Source organism: Vollenhovia emeryi, unplaced genomic scaffold (assembly GCF_000949405.1).
Source record: "Vollenhovia emeryi isolate VEMERY1.0 unplaced genomic scaffold, V.emery_V1.0 DF939147.1, whole genome shotgun sequence".
In the NCBI taxonomy this organism is placed as follows: Eukaryota; Metazoa; Arthropoda; class Insecta; order Hymenoptera; family Formicidae; genus Vollenhovia; species Vollenhovia emeryi.
The window spans coordinates 758,870-777,796 of record NW_011967219.1 but is presented as its reverse complement, the minus strand read 5'-3'; the positions used below and the strand labels follow the sequence as shown (position 1 = coordinate 777,796).

Sequence of the window (18,927 nt, the reverse complement as noted above, 5' to 3'; positions counted from 1 at the left end):
CTTTACTTTCTGCAATACAAAATATCGCAAGCAACAGACTATGCCACGCGAGAGAGAGAGAGAGAGAGAGAGAGGGGGGAGGAAGAATAAAAATAAAAAGTAAATATATTTATTTTGTTTACTTTGTTTAAAGATAATAATATTATTTCGTACATTTAGAATATATTGTAACTAGTATTTTTATTTTAAGGTTTCAACTTATTTTTTGATTTGTACTTGTTGCCTCATAAATGTATTTACACAAAATATGTATCGTACATATTAATTTATTATCTGCAAGATTTTAATTGTGTTTTATTCAATTCTATTTAGTTCACATGACGATGCAAATGGTAAAAATTTCGAAAACCTGAAGCGACGAATCTTTAACGTATAATAAATTCACGATGTTAATTGCAAAGTTATTTGTAATAAGTGGGTTATGTGTGACAATAATATAATAGAAAGCTTATATATTAATTTACAAAAATCGAAACAAAAATCGCTTTCTAGGGAATATAAAACTTTTTTTAAACAATTTTACCAATAATTCGAATTAATGGCAAGAAATTCACGATGCGTTGGTTTTACTGTTCTAATTCTGCTGTTACTATGCGAGAAGAATTGTGGCACGATGGTCGCGATGAATAAGAGCGGTCGATCGAATATTTATATCGAGCCGCCACCGGAGAATGCTGCATCTCGCGATGCATCACAGGAATTGAAGCACGGGGCGATCGAGAGGGAAACCGAGGGAGAGGAATAAAAAGAGAGAGAAGTAGAAAAATAGTTGGTTACCGAGTAAATGCAGAATTTTCATTCTGCATATCTGCAATGCGTCTATCGAGAGTGAAAAAAAGTACACGATTGGCGGGAACGTTTGTATTGCCGTTTTCTCAGTGGCCGTTAAGAATGAAGAGAAAAATGACAGAGAATATAGATAAGGATGAAGTTTTATTTTCAGGCCCGTATATTAGACTTTTCAGTTAGCTTCGTTTTTTTGTAAGATTGAAGTCTTGTATTATAAAGTAAAATGGAGCAAATGTGTCTTGTTCTGCTTCCAATTTATCAATTGTAATTATCTTTTCTTTCTTTTTTACCACACACATAGGACTTCGTCCTATAGGATTTTGTCACAAAGAAAATATCTTGGTGGTTTTTGAGCAGCATTCGTTTTTTAGGATTATTCTTCTTTCTCAAATTCGGATTAGGATCGTCTATAGTGAGTTTATGCCATGGCATATATGGAATCACACGGAGCCATGTATCGTTCCAATTTTTGATGTGATAATTAATTTTTTATATTATGACTAGCATACGCATTGTTCTGAGAGAATGACGTATGGTTCCGCGTGAAAGAAATGGACTCATAGACGGGGATTCTAGCTCTTATTAAATTCCTTTGATTTTATGAGAGATTGGAGAGTTGAATATTATGTGTGCGAGTAAAGGAGAACACAATACATTTACTAATATTTTGAATATTTACTATTGCTCTATAATTTTAAGTTCGCGATCACGGTTTTCATTGCAGATGTCCTGACAGTGGGCCCCGGGCCACCAGGATGCCGACAGACGACGACTATGGCCGAAGAGATCGTCTCCTGTTGCACCAGCACCCGATCGCGCAGTACGGGTCCTCGTCATCCCCGCTTCCCGGATCGAGCGCGCCGAATTCCAGTGGCGTGGGGACCCAGATTGGTCCCAGCAATCCCAGTGACTGCTTCAAGCAGCAAGTACAGCAGCAGCAGCAGCAGCAGCAATCGTCCGACTTGCGTTCGGTCACGAGTGCCGCGACTCAATCGGGTCAAGAACGTCACCAGTCGGATCAACAGACCCAAAGCAGCGAGCATGTCGGGGCCCGAATGGTCGATCGGCACGAGAAATCCGCGGAGAAGTCCACGATCGACTTCTCTAAGTGCGGGGAGGGTCGTCCGTCGAGTTGCGAGCGCTTTGGGCATTATCAGGCCCAAAGCGGCGAGCATGTGGGGGGCCGGTTGGGGGGTGAGCGGCACGAGAAGGCCGTGGATAAGACTTGTATCGATTACTCCAAGTGCGGAGAGGATCGTCAGCAGAGTTGCGAGCGTTTCGGACATTATCAGGCCCAGAGCGGCGAGCATGTGGGGGGCCGGATGGGGGGCGAGCGGCACGAGAAATCATCAGACAAGTCGTCGGTCGATTTCACCAAGTGCACCGCTGACGGTCGACAGTCGAGTTGCGAACGTTTCGGGCATTATCAGACTTCGGCGTTCGGTCAGTCCTCGTTGCAGGGCCACTACGGCGGCGTGCACGCCGATCGCTTCGCGCGATTCAACGATCTTAGCGCGTTGCACGGCGAGCAGCGGCCCCCGAGTGATCGTTACTCGGTCTGCAATCCGGAGCTGCGCTTCGACACGGCGGGCACGAGCGGGTCCGGCGAGTACGCGAACGCGAACGCGCTCGCGGGCTCCTTCGTCTCGGAGACGTTTCCGTCGCCGCCGTCGCCGGCACCGGCGAACGACCGCTTCGTCCCGCCACCGCCATTGTCGCCCAGTCCGAGCGAGAAGTATGCCTCGAGCCAGAGCCTGGCTAGTTACCCTTCTGCTGATCGCATTTTGCCCCCCAATTCTCCGGGGCCCAAGTACGGCGCCGACGGTGCCGCTACAGCATCGTCGATGCCCGCCAAGGAGCGTTTTGCCTCCGAACGGTTGCTGGCCAATCAGCAATCAGCCGCAAGCGACGCTAAGGATCAACAACGCTACGCTGGACCACCTGATCGCCTGCTCTCGGAATCCTCCCCGGTCCTGGGAGGACTTCAGGCTGGACTTCAAACGGGGCTCCAGGGTAGCGCGGTCTACGCCAAGGACACTCGTTACGCCGCCATCTCCGCGGAGAGGATATTATCCTCCTCGCCGATACACGCTCCGGTGCCTGAGAGATTCGTTGGCAAGTCGGAAAGGTACTTGGGCGAGTCGCCCATTCACGATAGGTATCCTCGACAGGACCCACCAGCGACAGTACATCACGAGCGCTATTCGGCGATGGCGGCGACCACCGAGAGGTGAGTTCAAGTCACATTAAATGGACTTTCAATAATAATCTCGCGGATTTGTCAATTGCCTCGATCAGTTGGATTTTCTGATACGTATCAGCTAAGGGGACATCTTTGATGTCCTGTAACTGTTGCCTTTATGAACTACCAACTGTGGCTCTATTTTTACGCTTCCGAGTTACATTTCACATTCATTCGATCCCTTCCATTTGGAAAAAAATGTCCGCAGGTTCCTCTCGAATTCGCCTAATCCTGAGAGCGCGCATCAGCGCTATTCATCGTCAGACCGCTCGTCACTTCAAACTTCCTCCAGCGGCACCGAGCAAAGTCGACGCCTTTACACTGACAGAGGTGTCGAGACGGTCTGCCAGAAGTATACCGATCGGTCCATCGGCTCTCCGGCGTCCGCCGACTTCGGTCGGTACTCCGGTTTTCCGGAGGTTGCCAATCAGACGCGATACGTGTCCAGCAACGATCGCTTCAACGATCTCACCCTACAGCGTTGCAGTCAATCGCGGTCGATCGACAGGTTCTCCAGCGACCGATACCTGGCCGGATCGTCACCCGCGCACGACGGCAGGCTGTCCAGTGCCGAGACGCCGCGCTACATCGTCTCTTCCACCGAACGCCTGCTGGCGCCGACGTCCTCTTCGTCGTCCTCCTCGTCGGAGACTGGTAAGTGTCTCGCTTTGTCCCGAGCGAAGGTCTGAGAACGCGTCTCGACACCGATTTCTTCTTCCCACCAACGTTAGTATTCTTGGCTTCGTTAATCATTGATCACTTAAATATCGGAGTGTTCTAATTCCAATCCTTGAATTTTTTACTCCGCGAAACTTTGATACCACGGACATTTGATCGTAGGCATTTTTGATGGATACTAAAATTCTTTTAGCCACGGAGTTTTTGACCTAAATTCTTGCCGAATAATTTCTTGAAAATGTCTTCAAGAATGTTAAAGAGATAAACTGAAGGAAAACATTCGATTACGTTCGATATATCTATACAATTTCGAGGCTTCGCTTGCAATTCCGTGAAATTGCGACAGAACTTGATGGTTTTCTCCACGACGAACCTTTATTCTCAATTTTCTTCGCTCTCAGTATCAATTCTCCTTTCGATATCCAGGCTCCAGGTATCACTCGCCCTACACAACGACCGGCACCCAATCATCGGCCTCCAACGAGCGCTTCACGTCAATCTCGCCGACGTCCGAAGCGTCGTCGAATGTCCACCGCGGCGGCGTCGGCTATCAGAACACAAAGAGCACCGTTGACAAGTATCTGGTCTCGAAATCGGTCCAGAGCAGCTACGATCGCTACTCGGTCGGCAGTCAGAACGATCATCAGTTCGGCCAAGACCGATACTTCACTGCCGGCGGCGGTGGCGACCGATTTCAGACTACTCCCGGAGCTGACCGTTTTCACGCTCCTGCTGATCGCTATTCGCCGGCGCGCAGCGTCGCCGACAAGTACCTGTCCCTGCCGAAGCCTAAGGACAGGTACACCGGCCGCATAACGCCCATCTCTTGCGCCAACGCCGTCGCGACGTCCTCCACCGATCGCACCTACTGCACGTCCAATGTGAGCTACGTGCCCCCGACTGCGCACACCCCGGTTGAACGATACGTGCCCCAGCCGCCTCCCGAAGTGCTCTACCCGGATAGGTAAGTGTTAACTTGACAAAAGGTTGCTATACATTTCATAATATACGCCAATCGTGAAGACACCTCAGAGACACCTTCTCTCTTTCTTTTCAAAAGACTTTTATTCACGTAATGACTTGACGTAATACCAAGAAAAACAAGTATCAAACAAACTGTAGAAATTTTCAGCAACGTCTCTCTTAATGAAGCTTTAGTAGCTTATTTCACTTCTTCCAACTGTAGCGTAATAAAACGCGTGGCCTTTTCAAGAACTCAAATGTAACTGAAGTTAGAGTAATAATTTTTTGCGACATGAAGATTAAATAATGTCAATGCATACCAGTTATTTCTTACAGTGCGTAACCGCGCACGATTCGTATCGGTTGATTTCCGATGAAGGCAAGTTACTTTCCATCGAAAAGCCCTCCGGGCTGCTGTTCCGCACTCTCGCGGTCCACTCCCGCGCGAGTAGAACCTGAAAGCCTGGTTTCTACGATTGTTCAGGTACGTGGACAGGTATGTGCCGCCCGCGGCGCACACGCCGACCGATCGATACGTGCCCGCGAGTGATCCAGGTGATCCATACATGCGTCGCGACCTTGGCTTTCATCACCACTATCGGCTACCGCCGCCCGCCGGTTACCCATACCAGACGCACTTCCGGTTCCGCGGGTTCGCATACGCGACGTCCGGCCGGCTGGGCGGGAGTCCAGGGTCCAGCAGCTCCAGCAGCACGACGTCCACCCAACGCGAGACGTTCGCCACGTCGCCGTTGCTGAGGCCCAAGGCGCGCGCGTCCGCGGTCGAGTTCGGCGCGGTCACAGGCACCGGCACCGTCGGCACCGTCGGCTCCGCGACGACCACGACGACCGCCGGCCGTCACGTGTGCGCGAATCCAGCCGCCTGTTGCGGGGACGTGTCCGCCAACGGCAGAGCCTGCTGCCAGATGAGGAGGTCCCTGCCACCTGGAACACTGCCGGCGATACCCACGCAGACTTCCTCATGGTGAGTACCTGCGCGGTCACGTCAATTCGCGGGACCGTTCGACCGAGTCTCAGAATGTCCGAGGTCGTTGCAGCTGAACGCGTCTTACGGGAAATCTCTAGGTTCACAGTCGTGTGAACAGCACTGGACATCTGGCTCTGGTACTCGCGCGAATTAAAAAGAGAAAATGCTTTCTCTTTGTGCGCGTAGTTGATTTTTGATAAGAAGCTTAATTGAAGCGTTGGACGCAAGAACCAGACTTCATTTTTTTGTAAAACTGAATTATGATTTTATCATTGCTAAAAAAAAACTAGTAAGGAACAAAGAATTTTTTTCATATTTACATGCTGCCTAGAGGTACATTCGAATGTATCATACCGTTACACAAGAAAAAGTGTAAAATACTGTGATTGTCGGATAGTTTTTTAGTTTTGGTAAAATTTTTTTCTAAATTTTTTGTACAACAGGGTCGACCTGGTTCGTGCATCCAACCCTTCAATTACAGAACACGCGTATTGTACGTAAAATATAATATTATTCGTACGTTTGAAAAATATTTGCTTTACGACAGTCAGAAAGGTTCGGAGCCTCGGCCCTGGTAGCAGCCGCGTTCTTAAAAAGACGCTATAATTTCCGAAGCATAAAAATTCTAATTTCCTTCTCCTTTTTCCCCGAAAAGCGCGCGATATATCAAATTTCAAAGCACGGGAGATTTCTCCCGCCGATTAGCCGCAAATTTCGATGTAAATCGCGCGTGTAATCGTCGGCCCCCAAAAAAAAGAAATATCGATTACGGGTGAGCTTAAGAACGGGCGAAAGCTGTAGCGTGTGTTGAGAGCTTGCGCGTGTAACCCGGGGATTATAGGTGAAGCGGGGCGCCGCGGGGGCGGGGGTGGGGTAAAATGGGATAGCTTCCGCAATGCACATGCTCGAGTAATAATGCGCCTGTATAATAAAGCTCACGAATTAGAATGGAAGAGCCCCCTAATTGAGGGATAAATGTTATTTATGGGGTCGATGGGAAACCCAAGAGATTTTGGTTTAACACACAACTTTCTTCGCCCCCCTCGTCGTTCCTCCGGATTTGACTGAAAACGACCCTCCCCCTTTTCCCCCAGTCTCGAAACACGTCGCGTTGTCGGGTACGGTTTTAACTGGATTAATAGAAATGAAATAGCGCGCATTAGCGATTTACAGAAACGCGCGTTGCATTATTTCGCGCCGTTTAATAGATCGATCGGTGTAATAGGCTGCGTCGCCGAAAGAGTCCCGGCGTACAGCGTTCCTCGTCAATGAGGATGCTTGAATGATCGTCGAACCGATCTCGGCATGAAAGATAAAACGGGCCGGTGATACTCCATTAACCTGATTGCTGCGACGAAAGTGTGTATGACCTTTTCGAGGCTTTTGTCTTTTGCGCCGCCAAATGCGGACTCGCGTCCTGAATTCCGAATTTGCGCTAAAACTCGCCGCCCCTTTGTCTTAAAGGCCCGCCGAGAATAAAACACGGTTGATAATCGATAAGGGGATAGCCAGACGTAGAAACAAATTGTAGGCCAGGGCGGGATACTTTTGCACACGGCAACACATTCGAACAACCCGATGCCGTGCACGATGGAAAGGTTTACAGAGTCTCTTGCAATGTTTATCGGAAAAAGTAACATGTTTTACAGTTTTAACAAAAACGATAAAAAAAATTTTGTCGCGGGGCAAAATAAAATGTTACAATTTTTCAGATGTCCATACTGTTCGCATTATCTTGTCAATTAATTATGCATAAAAGTAACGGAAAAAACCTACAGTGGGATCTACTTCTTCGAAAAACGAAAGAATTACATGAAAAATTCAGATCAATAATTGTGATAAGGGCGACAGGAGCATATGAAGAATGGTACGATATTTGACAGTGTGTCTGTAATAAAATGGAAAGAACAGAACGCAATAATCAGTTTTTAGGAAATATAAATATCGACATGTTTAATTTGACGTCAGACGTTTCGGCTACTAAAAGTAACCCTTTTCCATGACAAATTACAAACTTAATACGCTAAATATCACAAATTTTCGGAGATATACCGCATCGTATGTGTCGTGATATTTTTATTTAACTAGCACACACAGCTCTTTTTAAAAAGGTATGTAAGACGAATTATTAACGCTGTTCCGCGATGCTGATTTTCTCGCTTGGCTTTGTAGTACGAGTAGCTGTCAGTGCGAAAATCATGTAATATGTATTTTGACAGAGTGTCAACGTCAGATTACGTCTTCTTCACATGAAAAAAATCTTAATGTGTGAAAAAGATCACGAATAAATATAAATTAAAACCAAATAGCGCGCGCAATGCTATTTCCAATAAAGTATTTAATACCAATTTATATTATTATTAAAGTAAATAATTCGATCATTTTTCCCCATAATAAATGAAGATTTGCAATTTAGTAATATACATTTGTATACACCAACTATTGAGGTAAAATCTCTAATCTTAGTAATTAGAATTTAAGTATAAACAACGATTTTTGTTCCGATACATTTTCTCGATTGAACAGAATTAATCGTTAATTTAATCAATACCAATAAGTCCGCGGAATAATACGCAAAACGTAGCAACAGTCACGGAACAAAGTAATGTACAATAAAATATTAGGTAAGTACGGAATTTTCCATTGCGTAGGCAGGCCAACGAATTCTCAACGTACTTTTGTTGTTTTTCACTCGGCGCGGTATCGTACGACGATTAAGCGGGCCAACGAATTCTCAACGTTTTTTTGTTGTTTTTCACTCGGCGCGGTGACGTACGATGTTTTTGCATGCCATCGTGTAGCTGAAGGTCGTCGCGCTATCATTCGCTCGCCGAACGTCGAGCCGGCAGGCAGTGGCGAGAGTCGCTCCGTGCGTGCTATTAGTTTTGCGTTATCGGTTTCCAAGACTCGATCGCGACGAATGTAGGGATAAAACGCAATCGATTTGTACACCTTTATCAGTAACGAGTAACGTTCCTCGATTATTAAGTTCCTACAACTTGTATAATGAGAAACGAATTGCGTGTTGAGGCGACGGCTCTTTATCAACGTACACAGGTATTTCACGAGACTAACTCATCTAAAATATGAATGTGAACCGTGGTACTTTGTCGCGGTTACATCACGTTTACGCACTGCGCTTTTAATTATCTATCGATTTCGTGTAATCCGTTCTATTTTCGGGAAAAGAAAGAAACTTGTGCGTGAAATTTGTGTGTGATTTCGGCGTTCGCGCTATAATTCGCTCTGTCGTTTTTCAATATTTCGTGCGTTTCGCGGTATCTCACATCGCGTACGGAAATGCCGAAATTTCGCGTGATCGATGATTTTCGCGAGTTAGTGTTGTGTAAGTGCAACAAGGAAATCTGAGAGGAGGAGGAGGCTGAGGAGGCATCGGGCAACAGCGGAGAAATCGGTGAGGTGAGTATCTTACATTTTTATGTTATTTGCTACTTGTGCAAAATAAAGCATCTGTTCTGTGTTTTTATTTTATTTATTCAAATGATTCGAACGAGGATTCGAATAAGTGTTAGAGACAAAATCATACGTATAAAATTTTGTGAGTTTATATTTAAAAGGAAGACTTTTTCAGTATTCTATATAATTATTTTAATAAATACTTATTTTTTTAAATATAAAATATAAAGTATATGTAATACAATCATTTCGATTTTATATAATTAGTCTGTAATAATCATATACATATTTGTATTTTTACAGTTTAACATACACAGTTAACGATGTACAACTCTGCTGTTGCGTATCAGTGAGTGACAAATTATTTTTTATTTTAAAGTGACGTTGCGCATACAATTACTTCTTTACATGTATACAAATTCTTAAAAATATACAATATATGCTCGACCACAAACTGCGCGCGCGAAGCGCGCGTTTTGTCATTTTGTCATAATAAGCGATTATATTTCACAATTGATGCCTGAGATTTCGCGTGCTCAGGCACGGCGAAATGACAAGTGATAAAATTGTTCCTATGAATGTCGCCCTTTTTATGAATTTTGCTTATCGCATAAATTTTAATAACATCGTCGCTATACGTTTCCCCGCTTCTCTACGCATTGCATTAGTGTTTTCTCTTCACGAATAATGGACGCATGAGCTTAACACATCTTAAAAATAATTCAAGTAAAAATTCGCAACATATTGTAACTTCAGTGTTGCAGCTGTCAAAGTGGTCGATCAATATCAGTTGCCATAAAGGTTGTTACTATGCTTAAAAAAAGGCTACATTTATAGAAAAACACGATTTCGAAACAGCCAACCAACCAATCGGCATCGCGGAAAAGCGGCAACAATACCGCGCGACCAAGAGCGCACTTCTCGGTCAAAATGACTTTTTTCATTAGGGAATAGAATAAATATTTACTTCAGTAAAAAAATAATTTTAAGTAAATTTATATACTTTGTGTAAAAAATTTTTTGTCAGTGTATCAATATTCAAAATTCGTATATACTTACATCACGTCTTACAATTAGACACGTGCATGCAAACGCCGAATACGTCATAAGAGAATTTGAAAAATTCGGAAATTTTCGGGCAATTTGTTATCCGCAGTTAACATGATAACGTTAATTTAAATTTGTAAAATTTCCATGGAATTAACCGCGAACGATGATCCCCGAGCAGTTTTCGCAAAGCCGACCTTCGTGGAGTTGGTCCACTTCCGCTTCTTCCCATTCAAATTTCGTCCAAATTAATCCAGATTGCTGCAGTACGATCCGCTCGCGGTGGCGAAGGGGTTGACGGGCCTGGTGGACGGGACGGGGATAAAGGGGGGGGGGGTAGACGAATGACCCGGAAGTCGTAAGGGGTAGCATCCGGGCATTGTCTTGCACCGGTAACGACGATGTTCCACGAGCTGCTGGTAACTTCGGTAATTATGTCGTGCTCGTGAGTTTAACTGGCCCCGTCGCACGAAATTGCAATCTGACACCGGCCGTCGCCATGTCAGTTTCAATTAAGGATTTTATCCTCGCCCGCCCATCATCCATGCACCACCCTCTCGCCCCTCGGACTCTTAGTGGCGACAAAATTTCTGACGCGATCCCATCTTTAACGCGGCCCCACCAAAATTTCGACTGTCGCAACATTTAGCCGAATGTCTCGAGCCAGTTGCAAAACGTTTCTGGGAAAATTCTTGCGCACTGAAATCTCTTCTAGTATCGTGCAAACAATATTGTGTTATAACATGGCTCATTTTTGAAAATAATGCAATGCGTTGAGGTATGATCAAGGGCTTTCGAAAACGTCAGGAGCAACCAAAAAGAAATGAGAAATTTTTCCGTCTTAAAACTCATTCAACAAATGTATCTTTTACATTCCCGAAAATTCTAAAGTGGTTATAGATAATTATAATTAAGTGATTCGTAAGTTATATTCACAATTATGATCAAATTGAAACGGAAAAATACTATTATCTCCGTTTTTCTAACAAAAAAGGATGCGTTTAATTATCTAGATTGACGTGTTCAGAAATGTTACATTTCTTCGATGTGTCCTGAATATCTTATAAAATATCCTTTGTTTTTTGCGGCGAATTGGCGTCGCAGAGATCGAACTATTTTTACAGACCAGTTACCTCTTGTGCTGGCTCGTACTTTTATTTTGAGTCAAGGTAAATTTATAAATCTTTAGTAACGAAAGAAACCTCGCGTTCCCCCATGGAATGTGAGAACCAAAATCTATCTCGCGGTCACCTTCGCGATCACGAGCGCATATCTGGGGTTTCCTGCCGGTGATTTTGCCTATTATCCTGTCCGTAAACGCGTTTTGACACGTTCGGGATGCAGAGAACGCGTCACTTCCGGTCACGTGGATCCGGTCACGTTCGCACAATCTAATAATAAGGTAACTTCGATGACAAACCGGCGAGGTATATTACAGCGTATCGACTATCGACGTGATCGATACGGTGGCGCGTATCGCTGAATTATAGAATAAATATATGTAATGCTCTGCTGTTGTTGAAATACGCAATTAAAAAGGCGCGCAAATAATAAACGCCGCAGAATAAATTCCAGGGTGAGAAAGCGTATCCTCGAGAATACTTTATTGTCTCTTTAGGCTCCTCTCTTCCGAGTTCGCCCCATGTTTCCTTCGGGAACGAACTTTAGAAGCGGGAGTTGAAAACTACCCCTTCGCCTTTTGTAAACTCGGGACAATTCGTTGCGTTTCTTGACAGCGACCATATTAAAATCGAAAAGTATGGTACTTAATAGGGGTGAAAGTTTGGCGATTCGAACGGCTCAAGTGGGACACATAAATCAGCGTTTGAGGTGGGGAGGACAGACGAGGTCGCGGGTAAATCAATTTATATATATTTTCTAACAAAAAAAAATATATAACATCTTTCGAACATGATTTATAAATTTTCCAAGAGATTACGAAAGATTAAACTAACAGTTTAGATAGCATTTGCCGTAACTATATCGCGTAAAAAGAGAATACAATTTATTTCCTTGCATCTCTTTGAACGTGACGCCAGCGTAGCGCGATAAACAAAATCCACGCGGTTCTATTCCCGACTTACCGCAGGTTGCATAATAATGCGTTAGATAATGCAATAGTAGCCCGCTGGTTTGGAGGCTTTTAGCGGAATCTACGCAAACCGCGAAATCCTATTAGATCCCATCATCATCTATATCCCCTTAAAATATTGTTGCTTATGCATTATTGTACGCGTGCAAAATCGATTATTGCAAAAATATGCGAGCAAGCAGAAGGTTCTAATTTGAGGGAGAGAATGTGCACTCGGGATTTATTATCGCAAATATAATTAATCACGTGCGAATATCCGTAGTCCGAAAAATGTTAGAACTATTATTATTTGCTTGCTATTGACGGTTATTTTTTTAATGTATTGAAATTATTTATTTCTTATCACTTTGTCAATCATTATTATCAGTGCATTAGTAACAATAAGAAGTATTAAGTCAATGAAAGATACAATATTGGCGAAGATAAAGTTAGCAAATAATTAATTTAACCGTTAAGTCGACATTCTTCGCGTCTGCTAATGATTGCTGGTCTCACTTAGCGAATTTAATTTAAAGCGAAGTGTCATAGAATAATTAGTAGGACTTGTTTTCGCTGATTTGAGAAAATTTAAAGCGCTGAAATTTATGCTGTCGACTCAGCTATGCACGCAACTCATTTTTCTTTAGCTTCCTTGCTTATTTGCGTTCTTTTTTGTTTGCACAAAAGTGTCCAGTACGCGAGAATGCGTAAAAAGAATTTTACAGATCGCCGACACGCGTCAAGAAACGTTCCAACTCGCTGGACGACAGGTGAAAGTGAACCTTCAGCTCGCGCGAGAAGGATATCCTTCCTAGATACTATACACCTGTGTACCTGCATACAGGCACTATAGCGTGTCATTTACCGCGAAACGAGTTGCGTAAGAATCTCTATTGGCCTTCACATTTAGCTAGCCTGTTCCTCGTCTTTCCTCTTCTTTCATTTTCCTACATCGTCCAGGTTCTATTCTCTTTCTCTGCTCCATTTTATTTTTCTTTGCGCCCTTCCACGTTTTATCCTCTCCTTCTCATCATGTTCCCTTTCTTCTCTCCTCTCAGCTTCTTCTCTTTCTTCGCTCTGTGCGCGCGCACGCGCTTTTTCTGCACTTCGTTCCCTTTCTCTCTTCCCTCTCCTCTTCACACTCTTTCTCTATCTTCCTTGTTTAATCCTTCTAAATCTATTTATAAGTATTCGGTCACTGAGTCTCTTTGTTGCGAAGTCCCAGCTATAATTTGTCGCACTGTTGTTCGAACTTTTCAAGCTTACTTGATAGGATTAATCTTGTCGTAAAATTGGTAACGTGTTTATCGTTAAAAATCTTTATGAGTAAAGGTTTATCTTATTTTTATCGCTGTTACGTATAAATCAAGTACAGGATGGCGCACACAAGCCGGCCTCGAATGCAAAATGTAGTTACAAAAACTGTTTACGACTGGTCCTATATGCGCCACTCTGTATAACATTGCCCGTGTTACGTCATTATACGATCGCGCGAGAGCTCAAAAAATATAAGAGAATCTAAAGCTGCGTTCGCAAACGTCACTCGAGTGCCCCACCCTAGTGAAAAAAACATTCTATAAATAACTAGAAAAAATTGACTTGAAATAGAAATTTGTAGAAATTTTTATATCTTCGTTGAAACATGTTTTTCGTAAAAATATCCACGAAATAGTACCACAAATTACAATGTTCTCGAATTAAGAAACTATTGCAAGTAGTATTTCATGAAAATGTACAATTTTGTAAAAAAATAGTACGAAACTTTACTAATTTAAAAAATTTGAGAAACAACAAAATCTTAAAAAAATTAAAACATCTGCTTACTTGTAAGATATTACAAAAGTTAACAAAATCGTTCCAATTCTAGCGTTTTTATGTTGATTTTTATAACACTTTTTAAATTTACGTAGAATTTCTTAGATTCTGGCAGTTATATTTAATTTTGTTGTAGAATTTTGTAGAATTATTTCCGGCAGGGCAGTGTATCATTTTATCCTTGTTTACCATTCGGTGAGCAACAAAGATAAAATGATACACTAAGGCACTCGGGTGACGTTTCTGAACGTATCCTAGCAGCAGAGAGAAAGATACCTGAGCGCGGCCACGCCGGCGTTTACTTGGTACCGTTTCACGAAACGGTTTTGCGCGTCCTACGCCCATTTTTGCTTTTGGAAGTGTTTTGCCATGAATTTTCTGACACTGCCGATAAAGTCTCCACTTTGTGCGCATCTGTGCTACGTCTATTTATCAGGATTGAGCTGTAAATTTCAAAATTACATTAACACAAATTATCCACATAATAACGTAAAGAATTATTTAACGCCAGTACATGATTAACCAATGTAGAAAATGTGTAAGGAGGTCCAGGCTCAAACCCTGGCTGAGGTAATATTTTTCGCAATGAGTTTCTTTAATTAGAATTTACCAGCCAAGCGTCGTCTAGCAATTTTCTACGTCGGTTGTCAACATAATGTTTACATCAACTTTTTCACTGGACAATGTAAATATTATAAGTTAGATGTCGGAATGCACAGCACAGACACGCACCAAGTGGAAATTTTATTGGCAGAGTCAGAAAATGCGTAATGAAATGGTTTTAAAAGTACAAATGGGCGTAAGGGCGCGCGGAACGGTCTCTTGAAACGGTATCAAGTAAAACGCTGGCGTGGCCGCTTTCAGGCTTTTCTCTGTTAATAGCAAATTCGGCTGTTTGCACTAACGCACACTGAGTGCACACTAAAGGCCCCAAACACAATGCCACACTGAAAAGAAAGTCTGATAGATTCAACCAATCGTCTGTTAGAAAATGGACGAATCAGAATTCCTTTAGAATTCCTTCATTTACCATGAAAGATAATTCATAACCAGAAGTTTGCTAGGCTTCACTACAAATCTGGTAAATTCTAAAGGAATTCTGATTCGTTCATTTTCTAACAGACGACTGGTTGAATCTATCAGATTTTTTTTCAGTGCAGGCAACAGGAGCAGCGCTGCTTTCGCGAGAAGATCAAAATGATCCAGATTAAAATGACCCTGTGCTATGATTGGTCAAATCTGGAATTTCATTGAATAAAATTTCATCATAGCACAGGGTCATTTATATCTGGATCATTTTGATCTCCTCGCGAAAGCAGCCCAGGGAATAGAATTTCTGACGCGTTGAATTGGTTGGAAGAAAATTTCCTACGAATCCAACGCGTCAAAAATTCTATTCCCTATTCCTATTGCCTGTTGCCTGGCATTGTGTGATAGGCTTGTTTGTATGTCAGTTCTTACACTTAACTTTGTCTTAAATACATGTTCAAAGAGTTTAGCCAAAGAGTAATTTATACGAATGTTGTACGGATTATTTTACTGGCTAAAAAGTCTTCCAAGCGGTATTTAAAATGATCCGTAAATATAAGAATTGAGCTGTAGACGAGTCTTACTGCACTGAGCGTGCACTAGTGCAAGCTAAATTAAATTTTGACAACATTCACGCACACAGCAGTTATTTCGTCTGTACCTAACGTCCGTAAAGACGCCCGTCGAGACATTCCGTCGGATAAATAAATGTTTTAATACAAATTCCTCCCGAATTGTTCTCGACGATGCCGAAATTCTTCGCGAATGTCACCGGGTGCCCCATCGATCTTTCCTTTATTTCTCGCGAGAGGATCGACGAAACGTCCTCTCTCGATCCGACTCTTTCGCAGCAGTTTGCGGCAGGCAGCGGATCGCAATTTTGCTCCGAACCCGTTGGTAACCTCCTCCCACTCCCATTTCTAGCGGGACTTGTTGACGCCCAACAGCTGACGGCCACAGCCACGTGCAACACGACGCGACGCGATGCGACGCATGCGTCCGCTCAGTACGCGGCGCGTCTTTGCTGACGGGGCACCCGTTATAGCGCGTACGATGCCGCTTAGGCTCTTTTTCCCTTTGCTTTAAACTCGAGACCCGCGTCTTCTCTCATTTCGGCGACCGGTGCAGTGAAAAGGAACCGGTGAACGACTGAACGTTGGTGGCGTTGCGATAATTCGCACGCGCGGTTGACGGATTTACTCTGCAAACAACGCGAAAGATGTGAGTAAAAGAGACGGGCGTTTTTTTTATCGATTGCTTTATCGAAAAATTTTGTATTACGTTTGCATTGAAATGAATTGTACACTTCTCCGTTTATTTAAGTGCGCGGAAAGGCAATATCTTGATTATTCCGCACGCGATGAACGTTCTTGTGAATTCCACCGACGGCTTCTCGGAGTATTGTTAACGTACTGAGTCATACAAAGAGATGCAATTAGTAGTGCGTGTAGCTGAACGTTCGTTTTGCGAATGCAAAACGTTGGCACGCTACATCAGATAAATTCCGGCGGTAATCTAGATCAGTGTTGAGCTGAATCTCTGCCCCTTATCAGCATTAAGATACGATATCTTCGACAGTTTGCCGTCCAGTATGATAAAGCTATATTTAAAAATGACGACAGTTTTCGCACACGCGATAATATTTCGCATTACAGGATAATACTTTGAATTCCACCGTAAACCTGCGTAAATATTAGTACAAATTAACTATGCCTGTAGTGCTTTAATTATGCAGCGTTGTGGGTTTTTAATATACTGTAAACGAACACTCCGTCTCCCTGAGATATATCTCTTTATTTGCAGAATTAAAAATTATATCTATATTTACTTGCAATTTATTATTTGTTATTATTATTTATACTTATTTTATGTTTGAGAGAAAACATTACCACGGCATAGTGTATTTGTATAAATTATTACGTTATTAAAAGAAGTCGGATTTTTACTTTATCGCTGCCAACAAGACTGAAATAAAAGAGAAACATAAATCCGAAATGTGAAGAAAAATAATTCTGTGAAGCACCACTTGGCTAATCATACGATTTATGAATAAAAAAGGGTTATTATAAATTATAGTAAATTTAATTATCTTATTCTAAAGAGTTCTTAAATAAGCGAATTTTATGAATCCGTATTTATATTGCAATGTAATAAAAAGGTTGGTGCTTTGTGCAAATATTCTTGTGATATATTTGTGCGCATTATGTATCTCTGCGCTTTTTCCTCTACGAGTGTGGTTTTTTAATATCACGCACAAATGTAGTTAAAAAAACACTTTTGCCGTAGCTGGAATGAAATCTGACATTGAAATGCGTCGCGTCAGTGTGCGCCTGTAATTAGAGACGTGCATTGTAATTTGCCGACGTAATTTTTACCTTCGTCATGTAAGTACTGTAAAAACATAAAATGCTGTAATATGCTGTAATACTGGCTTTACTTATGTAACTGATAATTTATATCTCTACATACGTGCGGAGTAGTCTGTTTCATGAAAATCACTCCTGACTAATTCTGTAAAAATAAATTTTGTGAAAAAACGGCTTAGACGAAAGGTCTTTTATATTATGTAGGAAGGGGAAAGTGCGAGCCACAAATGAACAGAACTCGGTTCTGACAATATAAAGTAAAAAATTCTCTTTATATTAAAACCCGATTTTCGATCCTTCTTCGGGCCTTCGTCAATGAAACTCGTTTAGACCGAATAAACCATAAGGCTATCATTGTTACGGATCCGTTCCTCTGTCGAGTTATGTTATTCAGTCCTCTTTACGCCTGGGACCCCATATGGGGACTCACTAACACAGGTAGAAGGATGACTCTGAAGTTACATGGTGCACTGATTCCCTTATAAGACTTTGCCTTATGCTTTATTCGGTCTAAACGAGTCTCAGAAGACCTAAAGAAGGATCAAAACGTTTGTTTTTGTTAAAGAGAAATTTTTATTTTAAATTGTGAGAACCGAGTTTTGTTAATTTTGTGACTCGCATTGGCACTTTCCCCCTTCTACTTTTGTTTTGGGAGCCTTAACTATACTTTGGAATTTTTTATATTCCATAAGTACTTTTAAAGATATCAACGTTATTAATATTTCTTTTAATGGAGAAGTATACGATATTTTTTAATGTAATTTTTTTCATCATTTTACACAGTATTAAGGTAAAATTATCAACACACATCAGTAGTTTACCAGTTATTTTATGTTAAAATGTATCAGAATAAAGCATAAAATATTTTATAAAATATTCACATTCCAATAATCTCGCTTTAATACTTTTATGTACAAAGTGATTACATGATTTGAACATAAAAAGCGTATAATGACAATTAAGAAAAAAATGTATAACTTGCGATGTGTAATTGCGTTTCATATATATCCATTATTTTACCTTATTATTTTGCGCGTAAAAATGTTATGAAAGCTACGGAGGTTGAGGAATATTTTATGAGATATTTCATATTTTATGTTAAAGTACGTCAGAATATAAAATATTTTGTAAACTGATTTTTTGATAATTTGAATATTTTAGTAGTTTTAATGAAGGCAGAGTCGTACGTAAGAAAAATTATACGGTTTTATTTAAGCGAACGCTTTCATTTTTAAGAAACGTGTGGCATAAAAATGTTCCACGCGCCATATTTTTCTTTAAAAGTACGGAACTTGGGTCTGAGCAATTTTCTCATAAAATCTAATTCTCTGAAGTTATTTAGACGTGACTTTTAAAGCGAAATACTTTTTATATATGAAAAATATTAAATAAACAAAATGTTTTGTTACATTGATAATAATATGAAGAAAAACATTTTGTTTCTATTACCGTAGGTTATATTAGTCTACGAATCTTTAAAGATTCTAATTTTTTTCCCTAACATAATCTCAATAATTTTACA

General features: G+C 41.8%; 1 protein-coding gene across 1 annotated transcript in view; it reads left to right on the top strand.

Moving 5' to 3' along the window:
• The first annotated feature begins 2,111 nt into the window (after window positions 1-2,111).
• Window positions 2,112-18,927, top strand: part of LOC105566139 (inactive rhomboid protein 1) — a 58,855-nt gene continuing 42,039 nt past the window's right edge. Inside the window, exons 1-5 of the mRNA XM_012019910.1 lie at window positions 2,112-3,019; window positions 3,240-3,689; window positions 4,143-4,673; window positions 5,157-5,482; window positions 5,552-5,657. Coding sequence (XP_011875300.1) covers window positions 2,112-3,019; window positions 3,240-3,689; window positions 4,143-4,673; window positions 5,157-5,482; window positions 5,552-5,657 — 2,321 coding nt within the window. The remainder of the gene's footprint in view (window positions 3,020-3,239; window positions 3,690-4,142; window positions 4,674-5,156; window positions 5,483-5,551; window positions 5,658-18,927) is intronic.